The following is an 18,035-nucleotide window of genomic DNA, read 5'->3' on the forward strand; positions in this document are numbered from 1 at the left end:
TTTCAGTTTCAGTTTCATTCATCAGAATCGTCAGAAAGTTGCAGTTTCGTTGCAGTTGCGTTTCACCGTCTGTTCTGGGCCTTAATTGACACTGCAGCAGTACGAACCACTAATTTACCAGAGAGATTTGGCCTACGAGCCCATAAGTTGATTATTATAATATTTTAGTAATATCAAGTTTAAGTTTTGTTTATGATAAACGCCCTGTTTTCCATAGAAATGACCAGCGCACAACAGACTAAATTTTTGGTATGCTTCGAGGCATCCTACTAATAATATAATAAATGCGAAAGTTTGGATGTCTGGATGTTTGTTACTCTTTCACGCAAAAACAACTGAACGGATTTTCATGAAACTTTACAGTATTATTGTTTATAACCCAGAATAACATAAACGCTATAGATTATGACGATATGTGAATGTTACACACTAAATTTCACGTGGGTGAAGCCGCGTGCAAAAGTTAGTAGACTAATAAAATATCTAAGCTTAGAGGTTGGTAAGTACTCCATCCATAACAAAACAACATTTACTTATTACAACTGTTTGCTAAGTTGATGCGCCTTTATTTTGAAACTGAGCGTAAAGCAAAGAAATCTTCGCTTCTCTTCTAAAAAAACAAACAAACACCACATGCCTAAAAGCTTGTCTAATCAGCGTTTAAACTTAGAACGCTTAACCCAAGTGCACGTGTTCCAACGGTTTCAGAACGTATTTGAAATTTTGAAAATAGAACTCTCGTTGCTGTTTCTAAATCGGAAACGGTACGCAAAATTATTCAATTGAGTGACTTTTTTTTAATTAAACTTTTCCGAATAGGATATTCTGAAGATAATATAATAATAAAAAACCTTAGGATTTTTTGATCTATCAAAGTAACAAAAGACACTTGTAAACATCTGTATATCACAAAGGGAAGGTCAACTGACCGGAAGTGCCGGAAGCGAGTCGAAACCATAGCCAACCAATATCCGGTTTGAAATACACTTGACTAAATGACTTGCAGAAGCGGTAGATCTTTTGTTTTTATTTTTAAGAAAAAAGATTTTAATTATGAAGTCTGTTAAAAAATATTTAATATTGCACTTTGGAACAGGTAAAATAAATGCTCACTTAACATCAGCAGATTCGATTGCAGTCAAAAATACCTGCCTTGTTCTGCATAAAAAAAACTACTCGAGTCAGATCATTCTATCTAGCAAAACAATCCCGACACTGGTCTCTAAACTAAACTGGGGCAAATCAAGATGAGCAACAACATGGCCTAACTAGTTGATGGCCAACAGATATGTCATCATCATGACAGGGTTGACACTTGTCAGGCGCCCGAATGAGCCTCGGTTTCCATCAAAACGAAGAAAAATGTGTTTGAATAGTTTAAAAAACTTATTTACTTAAAATAAGTAAATGCAAATAGGTTTTTAAGAGCACTTTTACACGTCCCAGTATTAACCCTACCACTGCTTCAGGACAATAAATGGGCCAGTGCTGAGAAGAAGCAGCGCAAGAAACTCAGTCACTATTGTCAGCCTCTTTTTCAAGTCCTGTGATTAACCTAAATAAATTGTTGAAGTTCTACCAGTTTATGCTTGGAATTGATTAAGTTTTGAGCATCTAAGAGCTGGCAAGTGGCAACCCTAATAACAGCGTTAGATATCGGAAGCCTTGGCCCAAATCGATGATTGGCCCATTTGTCTCGTAACTCGCTTCCGTCTGCAAGTGATTCAAATTGCTGTTAGTTAGATGGTTAGACCCCTTTCGCTTAGAACAATGTTTTTGCTTCTCAGCACTGACTGACCCATTTATTGTCCAAAGTAGTGGATACTAGGACGTGTAAAAAGTGTTTAAATGATTCCCACTTTAGGCAGTTCCATTTTTTTCAAGTTTATTTATAGCGACTCTAATCGCTAAGAAATTATAATGACTATAAAATATGCAGAAAATATAACTTTGCTTTGCACGACTGAAGAGTTCATAAAGGCAAGGTCAATGACCAAGGTAAGTCACGTGACAAGGACAACAGGTGTCCGAAATCTTCCGAAAGATCTTGAATAGACATGGCATCATTTAAATAGGGCAAAATACATTTTAGGTATTGCTACTAATTAAGAAAGGTTCAATTTACCGTATTTTCGAATGTGGAAGTCAATACCTCTTTATTTATCCTCTATAAAGGTAGGCAAGCTAAGCCAAAAAGGTAATTATTAATTTATTTTTAAAAACTTCTTCCAAATTCCTTCGTTCCAATTTCAAATTTTCAAATCGCATTCCAAAGACAAAGCCCAGAACACTGCACAAGGTGTCCCACATCCTGTATTCGAGCGATTAGTAAAATGGCGGGGCCTTTGACAGCTCGAAAAAGGCGGCAAAAACGCAAGACGACTTTTTTGGCGTTTACTTTGATGATTTATGGTTTTGACAGGGTAGTTATCGTATTTATAGAATGCGAGTTTGTTTTGGTAAGTAAGTAGGTAACTCATATTTTTACTTACTTAGGTTGGATTTTTAATTAATTTGAGAACCCTACAATTAATTATTAAACTGTTAGGCTCGTTCCCTCGTCCAGAAATGCAGGGTCCCGCGAAACTGAATCGTGTCCACACATTACTCGTACCTATTTGTGTTGGATCGAATTACAAATTCAAACGGATCGATTTTTTCCGGAACATTGCAAGGAAGATCCTGCAAAAAACCGTGGGAGCAAGCCCTTGGAAAACGTAAATTTTACAAGAAAGAAATCTGTTAAAAACCTGGTAAGTTGTAAACAAAACCGCCTAAAACTCAGAGGCTGCGCAATAATACAATCTGGTCCCTGACCCAAGATAGTGCGGCCTAAACTGCTCTAATTTCAAAGTCTAACAAATAATTTGTCCTAGATCATTGGTGATGTCATCCATACTTATCGGGTTAGCTTTCTGAAGGCCAAAAAGCTGGTTATGAAGATATTTAATTATACCTACTCGAAGATACACTATGACGCTTATGACAAGAACTAACTTATTGTCAGTTTATTTTTGCACTTTAAGGCGATTTCATTAAAGAATTTTCGTCAGTTCAAATCAAATCATTTTTATTTGCGAACATGGGTTTACATTACAGTAGGTGTTACAGGTTTTTTAACATCTCCATCTTCCACCTTTTGGCATGCAAAATTATGTTAGTCTATGGATATTGTAGCTTAAAAACCTAACCCTCCTTTTAGCGAAGTTGGGTAAAAAGCTCGCGATGACTCTAAAATAATATAATAACGGACTTTTTGACCCCGGGTTTATCACTGGTTAGCAAAAAACTAATTAAGCTCTAAATGCCGCCTTATCCCGTACTAAATAAGGCACAATGTAGCAATCTAATGAGATCACAGCAGTGCGCAGGCGTGCACAAAACCGTTAGTGACGTCATCAACTGAAAACAATACAGACTTGTTTCAAAATTAGAACGATTCAAGTTCAAATTCAAATACGCGCGTTCTAAATTGAAAATTTCGAATTTTGAATTAAGTTGGTAGTGCTACCAAACTTTTTGGGTATTTACGGACAAACTAAGACCACGTACAGTAGAACGCCGATTATCCGAATTAATTGGGACCGGGGTCGATTCGGATAATCGAAAATTCGGATAATCGGACATAGACTGGTAATAAAGAAAAAACTTTATTAACTGTGTTTAGAGTTCTACAATAACGCTCAGTTGAAAAGTATCTAGACTCCTGTGAGTTCCTACTTGTTACAATACAACAAAACAAAAATTACTAGGTTTATTTTTTTTATATTACGCTTAGAACCGATTCGGATAATTGGCGATTCGGTTAATCGGCGTTCGGAAATCTACTGTACCTGGAATTATAATAAAGAAATTTGAATTGATTTAAACTACAAAAAAATGTGTATTTTTGGAGTCGCTAACCTGTCTGATAAAATTAGTTTAAGCCAGATACAAATAAAAAGGTTTTCCTTGATTACGTAGCGTAGATTATTAATAAGATTTTAATTTATACGCATAATGATTCGCTAACCCCGTGAGAAAATCTCGAGAATATTATTGTATCTGTTTTGAATATATTAACATAATTTTCGCTTGTTTTAAAGTATAAGTAAATCTTTATCGGATGTTGAGATAAAATGGATCGTTTAAAGAATTCTCCGATAAAAGTAACTTTATACGTTTATAATCTGTACTAATAATTGATATAAATGCGAAAGTAACTCTGTCTGTCTGTGTCGCTTTCACGCCTAAACCACTGAACCGATTTTGATGATATTTGGCATAGAGATAGTTTGAGTCCCGGGAAAGGACATAGGATAGTTTTTATCCGGGTTTTTGAAACAAGGATAGTTTTTCTGTCACAAACAAAATTCCACGCGGGCGAAGCCGCCGGCGGAAAGCTAGTTTATAATAATTACGTATTTTACACGACCGACAAGGCTGATATTATAAATAAATTCCTAAGACTATTCTACCGGTAGGAATTTCTTCTGCTTGATAATAAACTAGCTGCTAAAACATGCAAAGGAATACTTACGAAGATAAATTGATACCATAGTTTTAAATATAATAGTCCATTGGATGTTTTTAATAAGTTAAAGCCTTTAATTCACAAAATTTTAGCCTAAAAACCTTATTAAAAAATAAATCATGATCAGATTTTTTTAATGTAGGTACTAAATGCCAGTAAATAACTAAACATATTATACGCAGTATGTTTATAAATATGTATTTTCCGTTATATTATCACCCAGTTATTGAATTATTAATATTACAATGCCCGACCTTGGGCCAGATAAGGACAACCGTTACATTGTATACAAAATAATGTTATTCCAACAGGAAAAATGATTAAAGCAAAAATAATATGTAGTTGAATATTGCAACTAATTAATAAGACATACATATTTACATAATCATGCTACTGACAAATAAAGGTCAGAGACCTACAATTTTTTGAACCATATTTACTCATCACAACTTTTTACAAGCTTTATTTAATATCTCCTAAAAAAAACTAGTAAAGCGTCTAAAAAATCCCTTTCTCACACTCGTTTGAAGTAATTTGCATTGCAAAAAATTAAAACAAGATCTTTCTTCAACAAAAAAAAAAAAAACAATTTGTTCAGTCTCAAACCCTTTTGCATAACGCTACCTGAGAAGTGATTACAATGATATAACGGCGTAAAAAATGAAATAAAACAAAACTAAAAGTTTTTTTAAGTTTAAGGGTGTTCCTTTCACTGAATAACTTAAAATAAGCAGTATTAAATTTTCCACCCCCGCATATTGCACTAAAATCAAAGAAATTATTATAAATACTGGCAAAACCAAACGTCATTAGATAGAATACAGTAAACGCACAGGAAAGTGGTTATCACCTTATCACATCCGTACAGTTCACGAACCTGAGTTGGTAAACAATAACGGACGATCCTAAAATGGGCTTTTTAACGTACACGTCTTAAAAAGAAACCTGCCTTACATGGATGTCAGTTATTATGATATAATTGACGTCAAACGAAGACCGTAAGATTGCATTCCAAAGTCAAAGATTTTCCTTTCCAGGGAGCTTATACAAAGATCCAAGATCTACAATTGGCAAACAACCGAATTCCGAACCTTGTTGAAGTCAGTTAATAATATGACATACTTTAAATGTTTCAAGAAATTATTTGACTAATTTTGATACGTCAATACACATCTTTCAAGTGCCAATCAATATGCTAACGAAGATGCATTTTCCATCGATACAGAAACGTCAAATCTTTCCAAGATCTACAACTGACAAATGGTATACTTCAATTGTTTAAGAAACGGGATTAAACCTATTTTTGATGCCAATACGCATCTTTGAAACTGTCAATCAGACGATGCATATTCGACCGATACAGAAACGTCAAATATTTCAAACATCGAACAATCGTTCGATTTTCGAACGCGGAAGGTCGCAAGAACAGCTGTCGTTTTGACAGGTCACGACCTCCAGTTCCCTTGCGAATCTGGATCATCTGATTGTCTATTGTTGGGCGAAGGAATAGCATTGTGTGCATCTTCCAAGTTCCCATGCTTCCGCAAATAAGGGTGCAAAATTAAATTAGGGTAACATCTTAAAATTAAGATCGGTCACAGTTATTTTTCCCACAAGTATTGTATGGATGGTCCATGGTCAGATGGAGACCTATGGGAAATGCAGAAAAAAATGCAAAATTTTGCAAATCAAAAGAGGCACATTGCAAGGATTTCAATATCTTTAAATTCTTCCCGCAATAATAACCCATCCTCCTATAAATTCCTACAAATATTATAAATCCGAAAGTAATTGTCTGTCACGCTTTCAAGCCTAAACCACTGAACCAATTTTGATGAAATTTGGCATAAAGATAGTTTCAGTCCCGGGAAAGGACATAGGATAGTTTTTATCCCGGTTTTTGAAACAGAGACGTGTGCGATAAAGTTCTGTGATACACAAAACTTAACGCGCGATCAAAAGCTAGTCATACTAAGTAAGAACGATATTACAGCTCCAAATATCTCAATGGCAGCTGTAAATAAAGACGATTCCTTGGATTCGTAGCTCAAACTTACTTTAATTGGTACTGTTTGAGTTAACAGCTTCAATTAAGACTGCAGCGCGAAGTAACGGAAGACTCAATTGTTTCGTGACTTTGATGTTTGGTGTTACTATACTTATGTAAGCTGTGGAACGGTACAAAAACTTCGAAAAAAAAATGCAAATTTAGGCTCATACTTAAGAACATGCGGCGTAGTAGATACTTACTCCATGTATGAAAAAAATTTTTTTTTGTATAAGCACTCGTAATTGCTTCTAAAATTATCTCAGGATCTGCTTACCCTAAAAAGAAATTTGTGAAAAAAAAAAGGAACAAAAACACTGCCAATTACTTCTAAAATTATCTTAGGATTTGTTTCCTCTCAAAAATAAATAAATATTAGAAATACTATTTTTATGAAAAAATTAAAAGAGTTTTGGTAGAAGCACTGTCAATGACTTCTAAAATTGTCTAAGGCTCTGTTTACTCTCAAAAAATTAAAGCACCAAGCTAAATATTTACGAAGGACAAACACGTGCACTTATCGTTTTTCTCGGTGCACGGGGCTTAACTAACTTTTTACCTTCATAACTTAATCTCAACCTGTTTCATGAGTAGTATACAGGGTGGAAACGATAAGTGATCTCACTCGATTATTTCTAAACTATACAAGATATCTAAAAACTGAAATAAAAGAAAAATTGGAAACATTGAATTTTCGGATATATCCAGTTTATTCTGTAACCTATTATTGATACCGTTTGATAGAGCTAATGAAGCACTTTCAGGATCTGTAACTAGATTTTTGATATCTTGTATAGTTTAGAAATAATCGAGTGAGATCACGTGTTATCGTTTCCACCCTGTATAACACTAGGGTCGTCGCCCGTCTCTGTTTGCTAGCCATCAACAGGATGCCGGCAATAAACCACAATGGGTACACTTGGAAGCAACACGGTCTTGTGGTTTGATTCCTTTTCCTTTTTCAAACTGTACCTTGGGTAAAAGTGGCAGTACAAAGCGAGAATGGCAGAGATATTGATATCTGAACGTCATCATCAACAATAAAACGGACAGTGCTGTTATAGATTTGGATAGTTAAAGAAAATCCTATTATATTGCACCGCCTACTAAAATTCTCCGTTTTGCCTAAGGTTAGTTGGTAGATAGATAATGCCACATGGCATTGAGTTCGCCTTTTTGTACCGCTTTTTTTGTGTGCGCAATAAAGTTTTTAAATATTTTTATTTTATTTTAATCAGCCTATAGGTAAACTAAACTTCTCTTAAAGTCAAAACCCTAAGCATTAGTAGGTATTTATTCTGTGACATTAGAGAAGTGAATATTACCATCACTATTCTTCCAGTAACAGTTAAAGGGGGTTATTTTTATTATAGGTACTCGAATCAATCTTTAAAATTACTTACAAGCTATCTTCCTTAGATACTGTATTTTATCTAAGTATAGTTAAAAACAGGCATTAAAGAACACGTACACGAATGTACCATCATTAGATTATACCTGTTACAGCTTACAGCAGATGTTCTTGGCGTAGAAATTAGAAAAAACAAAAAACCAAAGAGGATAGACAACAAAATCAGTGACGAGAAAAAAACTCGACGCTCTATGGAACAGGATCCGTGGTAGGGCGACAAGGCAGCGTAGATGCGATAGCTGATTGATGTAGAGATATGAGTGAGTTGGACAGACGACGGCACTTTGTAGACACTGTGGCATTTTAATGATCTATTTTGGAACAAAAGCCTAGTCTGATGTACTTAAAGACAATACTGAATTTGCGTAGTTTTGCCTATGCGGATGAATTTCTTAGGAACTGTCTACTTAAATATTTACATTTTGGATTTCGAATAATAATTCTTAAGTGTGTTTTGTTTTGTCGTTGATGAAGCAACAAGCACAAACTAATAGCTCGTAGTTAAAATAAAAAGCATTTGAAGTTACTATAATGTCCTGAAATCTCTTACACCCGTGGTCACCCTAGCCCAACGGCCGTTGGAAGACTATCTTCTTCTATCGCCGCCCTCTCACTCGCACAGTAACGACCAGTCATTTGAAACGGAAAAACGCTTTTCCAGGAACCTAAAAAAACTCTAAGTTACAGCCTAGCTGCAAGAGCATACGAGTACATTCAAATTAATGCCGACTTTTCACTATTAGTACATCAAGTATCAAGTCCAATCATCCTACTATGTAAGATATCATCCTAACGTTTGACCGTTGGCTTTGAAAATCTAACGGACCTGTTTTCGAAATTCAAATAGAAAGCAGTTTGCTTTTCCAGCGCTATAAAGGGCTTTACGAAAGAGTTTACACTCTATGATGAAACTTCTTGGTGCGACAAAATACTTTTTTAGTGAGGAAGTGTGAGAATTAGCTGACATTATCTGTTGAACTTGTGGTCAAATACTAAAAAAAATCTGTTAAAGTGTTAAATATGACACTGTGATCAATTAATGTACAAATTGTAGAAGTTATTCTAAAAAAACCTTGAGTATTTCGTATTTTAGAAGCATCCGATCGATCAATTTAGACTTATTCATGGATTTTTTGTCCAACCAAAGAGTTTTTACAGACTTATAGGTTTTTTGGTAGACACGTCCGTTGGCACTTACTATGTCAATAAATTAGCAAGTCGTTGATATGCGCACGCGTTCCTATGATGTAATAGGAAGTGACGTAATCAGGGAATGGTATTGTGATGGAATCCAGTCTGTGGCTTATCTTATTCTGCGAAATTGAGATAGTTGTTTTAATTTGACTCTTTTAACTTCAACCTACAACTCTTTATCTTAAGTAATTAAGAGTTAACGCACTAAAATCAGCCTAAGAGTAGTCAAAAGAGTGCAATTATTCACTTAAATACATAGTTCACCTAAAATAATTTGACAGCAATTACAAGCAACTGCACGCAGGATTTAATGAATGCTGCTGACAACGCCACTCTTGTGGCGGAGTTTTTGGCTGACACTGTGTAGGTTTTTTGTCGACACTATAAGAAGAAGAAGACGAGCAACTAGCGAACGTCCGTAAGAGCAAATCTAGAATTCCAGTCCCAAAAAAAGGCATTATTTTTTAGTGCCAATAGATAGATTTCTTTAAAACTTAAGGCGTTATTTTCTAGTCCCAATAGATTCCTTAGAAACACAAGACTTCTTCACGGTACCAAGCCATCAAGTTTCTTGCGCTATGCACTCCTGCCGCTAATGCGGCCGAACGCAGCAATTTGTAAAGGAAAGCAATTTGAGATCAGGTTGGTGTCACGTTCTTTCTAGATTACGCCTCAGATGGATGCAGCACACAGATTAACGTACAGGATGCTGGTAAAAAAAGTATAGAAAACCGGATAAAAATTGTTTTTGGTCGATCTTCTTTTTGAGTGCTTCCAGCATTCGGCCTGATCAATTTCCATCAGGTGAGACGCAAGCCAAGAGTTTTCAGGTTGAAAAAAAAAGTTAAAAAAAATGATTACATAGAAGTAGTTGTGATTGTGTGTGAACTTTGTTCAACTTTTTTTAAGAAAGTATCGAAATCTCATTAATCGATTTACAATTTTCCTTCAAACGAGTCTGTAATACTTCCAATAAAAAACAAATTTACGAATCATTGACCGTCTATAAAACTTAAAAAGGTTATCTCACGATCGAAAGGCATAACAAATCGCGTAAAAACATAGAGAAGACAAAACGCCACATCCTGTACATCTACGAGTAAGAAACAAAATCACGTCTATGTAAAAAAAAACCTGTGACGAACAGGCTCCATTGATTGTCCAACGGTTATTTGCCGTCTCGCTCCCGCATGTATGCCTGTCTCGCCCACACACATTCCGTGGTGGCTGGTTACGTCATGATTGTGGTTTGTGATTGTATTATTATTTACGCGTTTGGAGTAAACATTACTTTTTAATGTACTTTTTTATTTAGGTGACTCGATAAAATAACTTTTCAAAGTATATTTCTATTCTTTGTTTTCTAATTATAACGCTAGAAAAATAAAGGTAAATAATAATTTATAATTAAAAGAAAATAGTCCTGAAAATTTTTACGAACGCATGGAGTTTCCGCAATTCCGCCGCCCAATTTCCCGCGCTGTCAAAATTTCCACAGACAAATAATTTTTTTTTAAATTAAAACGGAGTTTATAAGCAATAACTTACCCAAAAAAAGGTTTAAAATACAGAATGAAGTTACAAACTTACAACGCCAGTTCCCAGGATGTTTTATTTTCTCGGAGCACAATGGGCTGTCATAGACAACGGATGCGGCGAAAAGAAATGAAACCGAGAGTTTAGAAAGGGAGAGTCTTCGCTATTACATCTATTACTTCATAACTGTAATGCTTTTTGCTGTAGCCAGAAGCGTTACTTAGCTTTCTTTTGTTTTGCAGTTGTTTGTTTTCTTTTGCAGTTGTTTTCTTTCATTTTTTATTTAATTCAGCAACTGGATTATCGATTTTAAGTATGTAGTACCTATTATGTAAGTATGTATTTATAAAAGCTGAAAAGATAATATTTATTTAACTTCGATAGGTACACGTAAGGTTGGTTAAGTACCTATTACATGTGCAAGAACTTCTTCGTTGTGGATAAAAAAAAACTTAAATAAAATTAGACGCATCCAAGAAACCCCGGAGGGCAAATACTAATTGAATAAAAGCAAAGCAAAAAACTGTTATCTCTAGCGATTTATTTTATTTTGTACTGAATAAATAATCATCTTTTAATCAACGCGAGAGTGGTTCCAAAAACATTTCTAACCAAATGTTTATCGTGGAGCTATCGATCGATTGACCAACAATCCGCAATTAAGTATAACCACTCTAAAATGACAGCTATTGTTAATAAACAAGGTTCAAAGCCCTTTGGACCAGCGCAACATCCCTATAAATGAAAGCAGGTGTTATCACACCCTGATCAAAATGCACGCCATTTATTTCGCGACCCTCGCCCTAATTTAGTACCATTGTAATAAATAAGCAATCGAAACAATTTTATATAGCAGTCACAGATAACCTATCTGGCGTAGAACCTCTTTGCTACGACTGGCCATTTCAAAAGGTTACAGCTTTATTCCTTTGCTCGTAAATTGAGAATTGATAAAAATCTATTAATGTCTTTGACTCGAATTTGAAAATGGAACAAGTAGTTGCAATTAAAAAAAAACTATAATTTTTAATTTGAAGATACAGGCATTAAAAATAAATAAGATTGATCATGCAAAGAGGCCAACAAGTGAAAGTCTACTTCCATACACAATTTAATTTAAATCTTATGAAAACAGAATTTAAAGAGCCGCCGCCATTTCAAAAAGAGCAGAGACCGGCCAATTTTCTCGAACAAAGTGCCTTCTCAAAAGACCATTTACTTAAATTAGTTTTAAATGACACTAAATGAGTAAAATACAATCGTTATTCTCCTCTTCTGTGTTCGAAAAAGTTACGCACAATAAGACCTGCGGTTTTGTATTTCGAATTTCAAAATCAAAATGAGGTACCATAGAGTTCTGACAGGTGATTATCTGTAACTTTTTAAAAGAAAAATATTTTCAAAAAAAGAATCCATACAGGAAAGATCAAAAGAGAGAGGCACACGATATTAGATCGATCGTAGTTCATTGAACTCAACAGATGCGCGCGCGCACCCTCGCTAGTTCTAATGACAGGGGTAGCGTTAGTACGGGGACTTCCTACTTGGGTAACTGTACTTTTGCTTCCTACATTGTTTCTTCAATGAAGCTAGGTCTTGTATTTTGATGCGAATGACATAAATAATAAATAAATAAATCTTTAGACAATTTCACACATCGCCAGCTAGCCCCAAAGTAAGCAACTTAATGCTTGTGTTATGGGTGCTAGCTTAACGGATATACTACTTATATACTTTTTTTTTAAATACATACATATTATACATAGTAACACCCAGACCCGTCACAGAAATTAAAATTCATCATTTCAATTTCTGCCCGGCCGGGAATCGAACCCGGGACCTCTTGGCATAGAAGCACGTTCTGAACCACTACACCAAACGGCCGACAGACATGTCAGTTTTTGAGTTCAGGGTAAGTTCTGTCAGTATCAAAAACTACTTTATCGAGGATCACGGATAGTTTTTTTATGCATAAGTGTTTTAAGAAACTTTGAATAACTTGTGTAGGTATTTGTTGACTATTAGTATGTAGCTTAAACAGTGGCACATAAGGCTGATAGGATCTAAAATTAGAATATTTAAATGTCCTAGACATGCAAAAGTGCAACGACATCATAAAAGGAGCACCGTGCACAAAAATGGTATCACATTCCATTAACCCTGAGAACTGGCCGAAAAAAACGAATCCTAATTTGAGTCTAGAAAAAAGATCGATTCGATATTCAAAACTAATTTATGCGCAGTCAATGGCCGTGTTGAATCGCATAAGTGAAATGTCAGCACCCGTCGCGCAAGGTCTATGGTCAGTTGGGTGCGGCCCAAGATAGAGGTTTAAGCGGGAAAATAATGACAAAAGAAAAAGTTTGAATAAGGAAACGAATATCATTTGTTTTTTTTCCGCGAGTTTTGTCAAATTATACAGTGACCACACGTTTGTAAAAAATATGAATGTTGTGATATTTTTTTTTTCTTGCTCTATTTATGTATTCAGTCTAGATTTTTATTCTAATCAGTTCAATAACATTAGAGTTGTCACAATTTATGTATTAGACAAAATGTGATTATAACTAAAATAAAATGTTAGATCATTTCATAGCGACGAATTAAATTAAAATACTGGTCTAAAAATTAAAGTCACAAAAGTAATTTTTATGTTCAGCAAACAGGCTTTTAAAAACTTTTACACGTCCCAGTGTTACTTTAACCCTATCACTGCTCCAGAACAGTAAGTAGGAAGTAACTGAGAAGAAGCAGTGCAAGAAAAGAAACCCAATCACAATTGTCAGCCTCTTTTGTAAGGATAAAAAACTTTTTCGCTGCTTCGGGACAATAAGTGAACTCAGTCACCAATCTCAACCTCTTTTTCAAAGGTAAAAGAAACATTTTCCAATGAACTTTGCATGTCAGCATTGACCCATTGGAACCAGCTCAGCTCCACTGGCTCGCGCCAACGGTTGCCCAGCTACCATGACGCGCCGTTAACGTCTCGTAACGTAACGAACTACTACCCTACTACGTTAACCAGATGGCGATACACCTTTTGGGCTTATCAGTACCCTAATTTGAGGTTTGACCTGGTCTAAGACTTTGAACTGTGAATTTTTGGGGGATGATGAAACTGCTTCGCGGAAATTTGGCACGGTTCAAAGGAAAAAAGGGCGAGGCATACTTATTGGCATAGCGCCTAGGATGGTTTTTCAATGATTAAAGTCGGTGGTTTTGAATGTGTTAGATATTACAAACTGACATTAATCTATTGTCTACTTCGAAATAGCTGATACCTCACTGGACGTCGGAGCTTGATTTTTGTTTAGTCTTGTTGATGCGTAAGACAAATATTAATTCTCTACAGGCTGAATAAAGTACCGGTGCACGCCTGCACTGTTTATTTTTGTTCTAACAACTTATTAGCAAAGTCTTTGGGCAAAACTAGTTATTTATCAATGAGCAGTAATGTGCAAACACGAAACTTATTAAACGATAGCGGAAAGCCAAGATTTTGATGTAAAATCAACTAAAGCCCGCCATATGCGATAAATAGCCACTAGATCGTATCACCAACGGGCCATTTGTCCAGTAGTTTGTTACAACTTACAGCATATCAGACTATTTTTATTCCAAAATAGACCCTATTCCAACCATATAAGAACCGTAGTGTTAAGGTTGAAGTGCTGGCGTGTACTTCACGGATGGTTGCCCGGGACCCACCCTTGGGGAGGTCGAGGACGTTGCCAAGAACATTATAATACATTTACATCAAATTACCCAAGACATTTACGGCGCGTAGAATATTAAAATCCCACTTTTTTTTTAATCCACAACGAGGAAGCTCTTGGCATGTATCTCACCTGATGGTAAGTGACGATCAGGCCGAAGATGGAAGCGAGCTTCACCCGTAATCCTCAACCACGGAGGAACTGGCTATCTTACCTCTAACTGCCGGAACACAACAATGCTGTTAACATTGTTGTTATGGCGACAGACTTAGATAAGATGGTGGTAGCTAGCCAGGCGGACTTAGAACAAGCCCTACCACCACCAATTTTTCAACTATACGAGACATGATGCTATATTATCCTCTAGCTTATGTAACAAAAAGTCACTGATATTTAGACATAAACACATGAAAAGAAGAAAGTGGGTAAAAAAAGGTCATAGACGAGGGTGTTTTATGGCTTTGCGGTTGTCTATGCCCGAACAATGGGCCCGTATCACGCTCCTTTTGTCTGTGACCAGGCTCTAATGCCCACCTAAACTTAATGTGTCGTAAAGTATGCTATTCTTTTGCAGAACAGTCTATGTATTATTGTAAGTATGTATTATTAGAGGCCGGTAGATCTATTCTCATAAATAAAACACTGGATACTCATCTTTCACATTATATTGCCTTATTTTAGTTACAATTCATCACTTAGCACAAAAGCGCGCGGAGTCGTCTCCGCGCGTCCCTCTATTCTGACGTTTGATGCTAGCGTGACATTGACGTATTGTCAATGTCACTATGACAGCATCTCATTGGCCACAACGATACCGTTATTTTAACGTTTTAGATTTTTCATAATTAACAGTATTTAACATTATTATAAATTAGAATATCGTTTAAAAAGTCTGAAATCTCAAAAATAGTGATAAGAATACTGATGTTGTTTTCAAACATTACTTATCATTTATTCAAAGCCGTTATTACATCATCTGTCACAGGTCATTTTAAACGATTTTTCATTGAAATATACCGAAGTTTCATTAAAGCGAGTGCATTTTTATGAATGGAGTCAACGATAAGTTGGCCAAACGACTTTTGGGTCAAGTTATCGTTGTTAAATTCATTATTTGACGTGTTTATTACAAAAAATATAGGCCATTCTGATAAAGAGACCCGCGTTTAATCAAGCTGCCATTTTAAAGATTAAAAGTACTGTTTTTATGAGGACTTTAATTGACAATAATGTACTACTTCGTTGTTTACAAAATATATCGATATGAGCTTTTATTTTTATCCAAATCCTATAAAATCTCATAAATAAAAACAATACTGATCATTTGTCTAAAAGATTTACCTATTATAACAAAACATAGGATCGACCAACAAGTATTGAAAAAATGAATGACCGTTCTCACGTTACATTAAAAGCTATATTTGAATGCCGCGCCCGACAACATCATCATTGTATTCGAAAAAAAACGATTGAAACAAGTTCTCTTCATTTCCATATTCCTGTCTCGCTCTGGCGCGTGGTTTAAGGTACGTGCGAGCGAGACGCAGATATAAACATCAGTCAGCATCTCTGTTCGGCTAAGAGGATGTTTATAAATGGTCGGTCGTCTACCAACGTTACATACAAATCTACTTTAATGGTATAACTTAAACAAACTTAGATTTATACCTATAATGTCCGTTTTTTTCTTATCAATTTGCAATAAAATGTCATAAATCTTGATATTGATCTCAGTTTCCGCAATAAAATGATTCATAAATTCTGTTTTTTTGTTAAAAAGTACAAAATGGAGGTAAAAACCAACTTTTTGTTAATAAAAAAATCAGTCCCATTTTCGCATAGAAATTTAGAAACACCTTAGTCCGAGAAAGCCCGTCACTATCTTCCCTTTCATTCAAAACGAAATGGAAACTTTCGCGCGTTTTCGCGACCATAGACATAGACAAAGAGCCGTAAAGGTCAACGGCCAGAAATCGCGCCAAGGCTAATCTAATGAATGACGTAAACGTATTTGAACTTCGAATTTGGAACTCGACCTCAAAGCTGCCAGGGTTTGAAGACATTTTTATGAAAAACGAAAATTTTATGTCAGCCAACTGTTAAAAAAGATTCAAATTCTGGACGAAAACTTTTTGGATTACCAAAAAAAGAACTTTTTAGTTTTAATTGTCATAACAAGAAGGTTTTATTGCACTAGATCTCCAAAAAGTATCCCACCATAGAGTACCTACACAAGTACTAGTTTATGTGAAAAATCTGAGCTATTTCTATGGTGTTCTTACAGCGAATTACGAACACGATACCCGTCTATCAGCGATGCCCAGTTCCCACGCTTTGAAATCTATGCTTAGATGCTATGCTAGGACTAGGTAATCTTGTCCCAGCCATATCTAGACTGGACAGGTATCCTGGGAATTTTTAGCTCGTCTTGCTCCTTTTTCAGTTTGACAGGTGATGGCATCTTGATTAGTTTGACACTCATTTGTTTTTGGATTTAATTAGTGTTTAAGTTTAGTTGAAATGTTTTAAAAGTTAAAGTTAGATAATTTTAGTATTATTTGGTTCGTTAGTGAAAACTGAAAACTTGCGAGTTAATTAATAGAAATAGTGATTAGAACTAAATGTTAGAAAAGTTATAACTTTAAATTATGTAACGGCAGTTAGTTGAAAGATTGAAGTAGGTAATTAGGTAGGTACATTGTTGTTATTTTAATTAACAAGGAAGGAAAACATTTCGATTAAAATAACGAGTGATAGGCAAGCTCTACCTAAATGCGATAATTTATGGAAATATTTGTATGTATGAAATATACTTAACAAGTACCTAATAGTGAAATAAAGCCTATTTGTAAATTAATAAATAAACATTCTAAAAAAAATTAAATGTTTACGACCAATGAGTCCCGAACACAAACAAGGGTTGTAAAAAATAGGTAACTCACCCCGAGCACTGGCAGTTGTTTTCACAGTTCTTGCTGCTCTCTCCCCACATTTTGTCAAGAAACACAAGTTCGTAACACAAAATACTTTAACACAATCACAAAACCATGTTTATAGGCTTTTTCAGTCTTATGATCTCTCTCAGCTGTTTTCGCGCGGGAGCCGACGTGTGCTCAACACGGCGGCCAGCAAACGACTGATTTTACGTTCGTTCGGTTCGGGCCCCAACGCGGGCAACGCGTCCCGAAGGCGCGAATTCTCGTCCTGCCGGTTGCCACCCCTGTGGTCCTGGCGGGGGGCGTAAGGGAAATTCTACCATTTTGGTAGTTTTGTTGGAAGTTTTGGGTACGGTTTTGGATGGTTGTATTTTTATATAAAAATTGAGGAAAGTTGGGTTTATTGTTACAAATAATACAAGTTATTGAAATAGACCATCATAATTTATTTTATTTCTCAATTAGAGATGCTTGATTTGAGTAAAAATAAATGTTATGGTCAAAGTTAGTAAAGTTTTAATAACACGCTTGCTAAGGTTATGCAATGTTTAGTTTAAAAATTGTGATAAATTCCCGTATAAATAATAATTTGACTAATAAAATAATGTCGTAGGATTTTTTTCTATTAATTTGCCTAGTAATAAATACCCTATTTTGTCTATACTTTTCGGTACACATAAAT

At 35.4% G+C, this 18,035-nt stretch overlaps 1 protein-coding gene across 1 annotated transcript in view; it reads right to left on the reverse strand.

Moving 5' to 3' along the window:
• The window catches only part of LOC135085522 (M-phase inducer phosphatase-like), a 35,116-nt gene extending 17,536 nt beyond the window's left edge, over positions 1–17,580 (reverse strand). The window contains exon 1 of the mRNA XM_063980308.1: positions 17,360–17,580. Within this exon, the coding sequence (XP_063836378.1) occupies positions 17,360–17,409 (50 nt within the window). The 5' untranslated portion in view covers positions 17,410–17,580. The remainder of the gene's footprint in view (positions 1–17,359) is intronic.
• Between the last annotated feature and the right edge of the window lie 455 nt (positions 17,581–18,035).

The sequence above is a fragment of the Ostrinia nubilalis genome, chromosome 28 (assembly GCF_963855985.1).
Source record: "Ostrinia nubilalis chromosome 28, ilOstNubi1.1, whole genome shotgun sequence".
Classification (NCBI taxonomy): domain Eukaryota; kingdom Metazoa; phylum Arthropoda; class Insecta; order Lepidoptera; family Crambidae; genus Ostrinia; species Ostrinia nubilalis.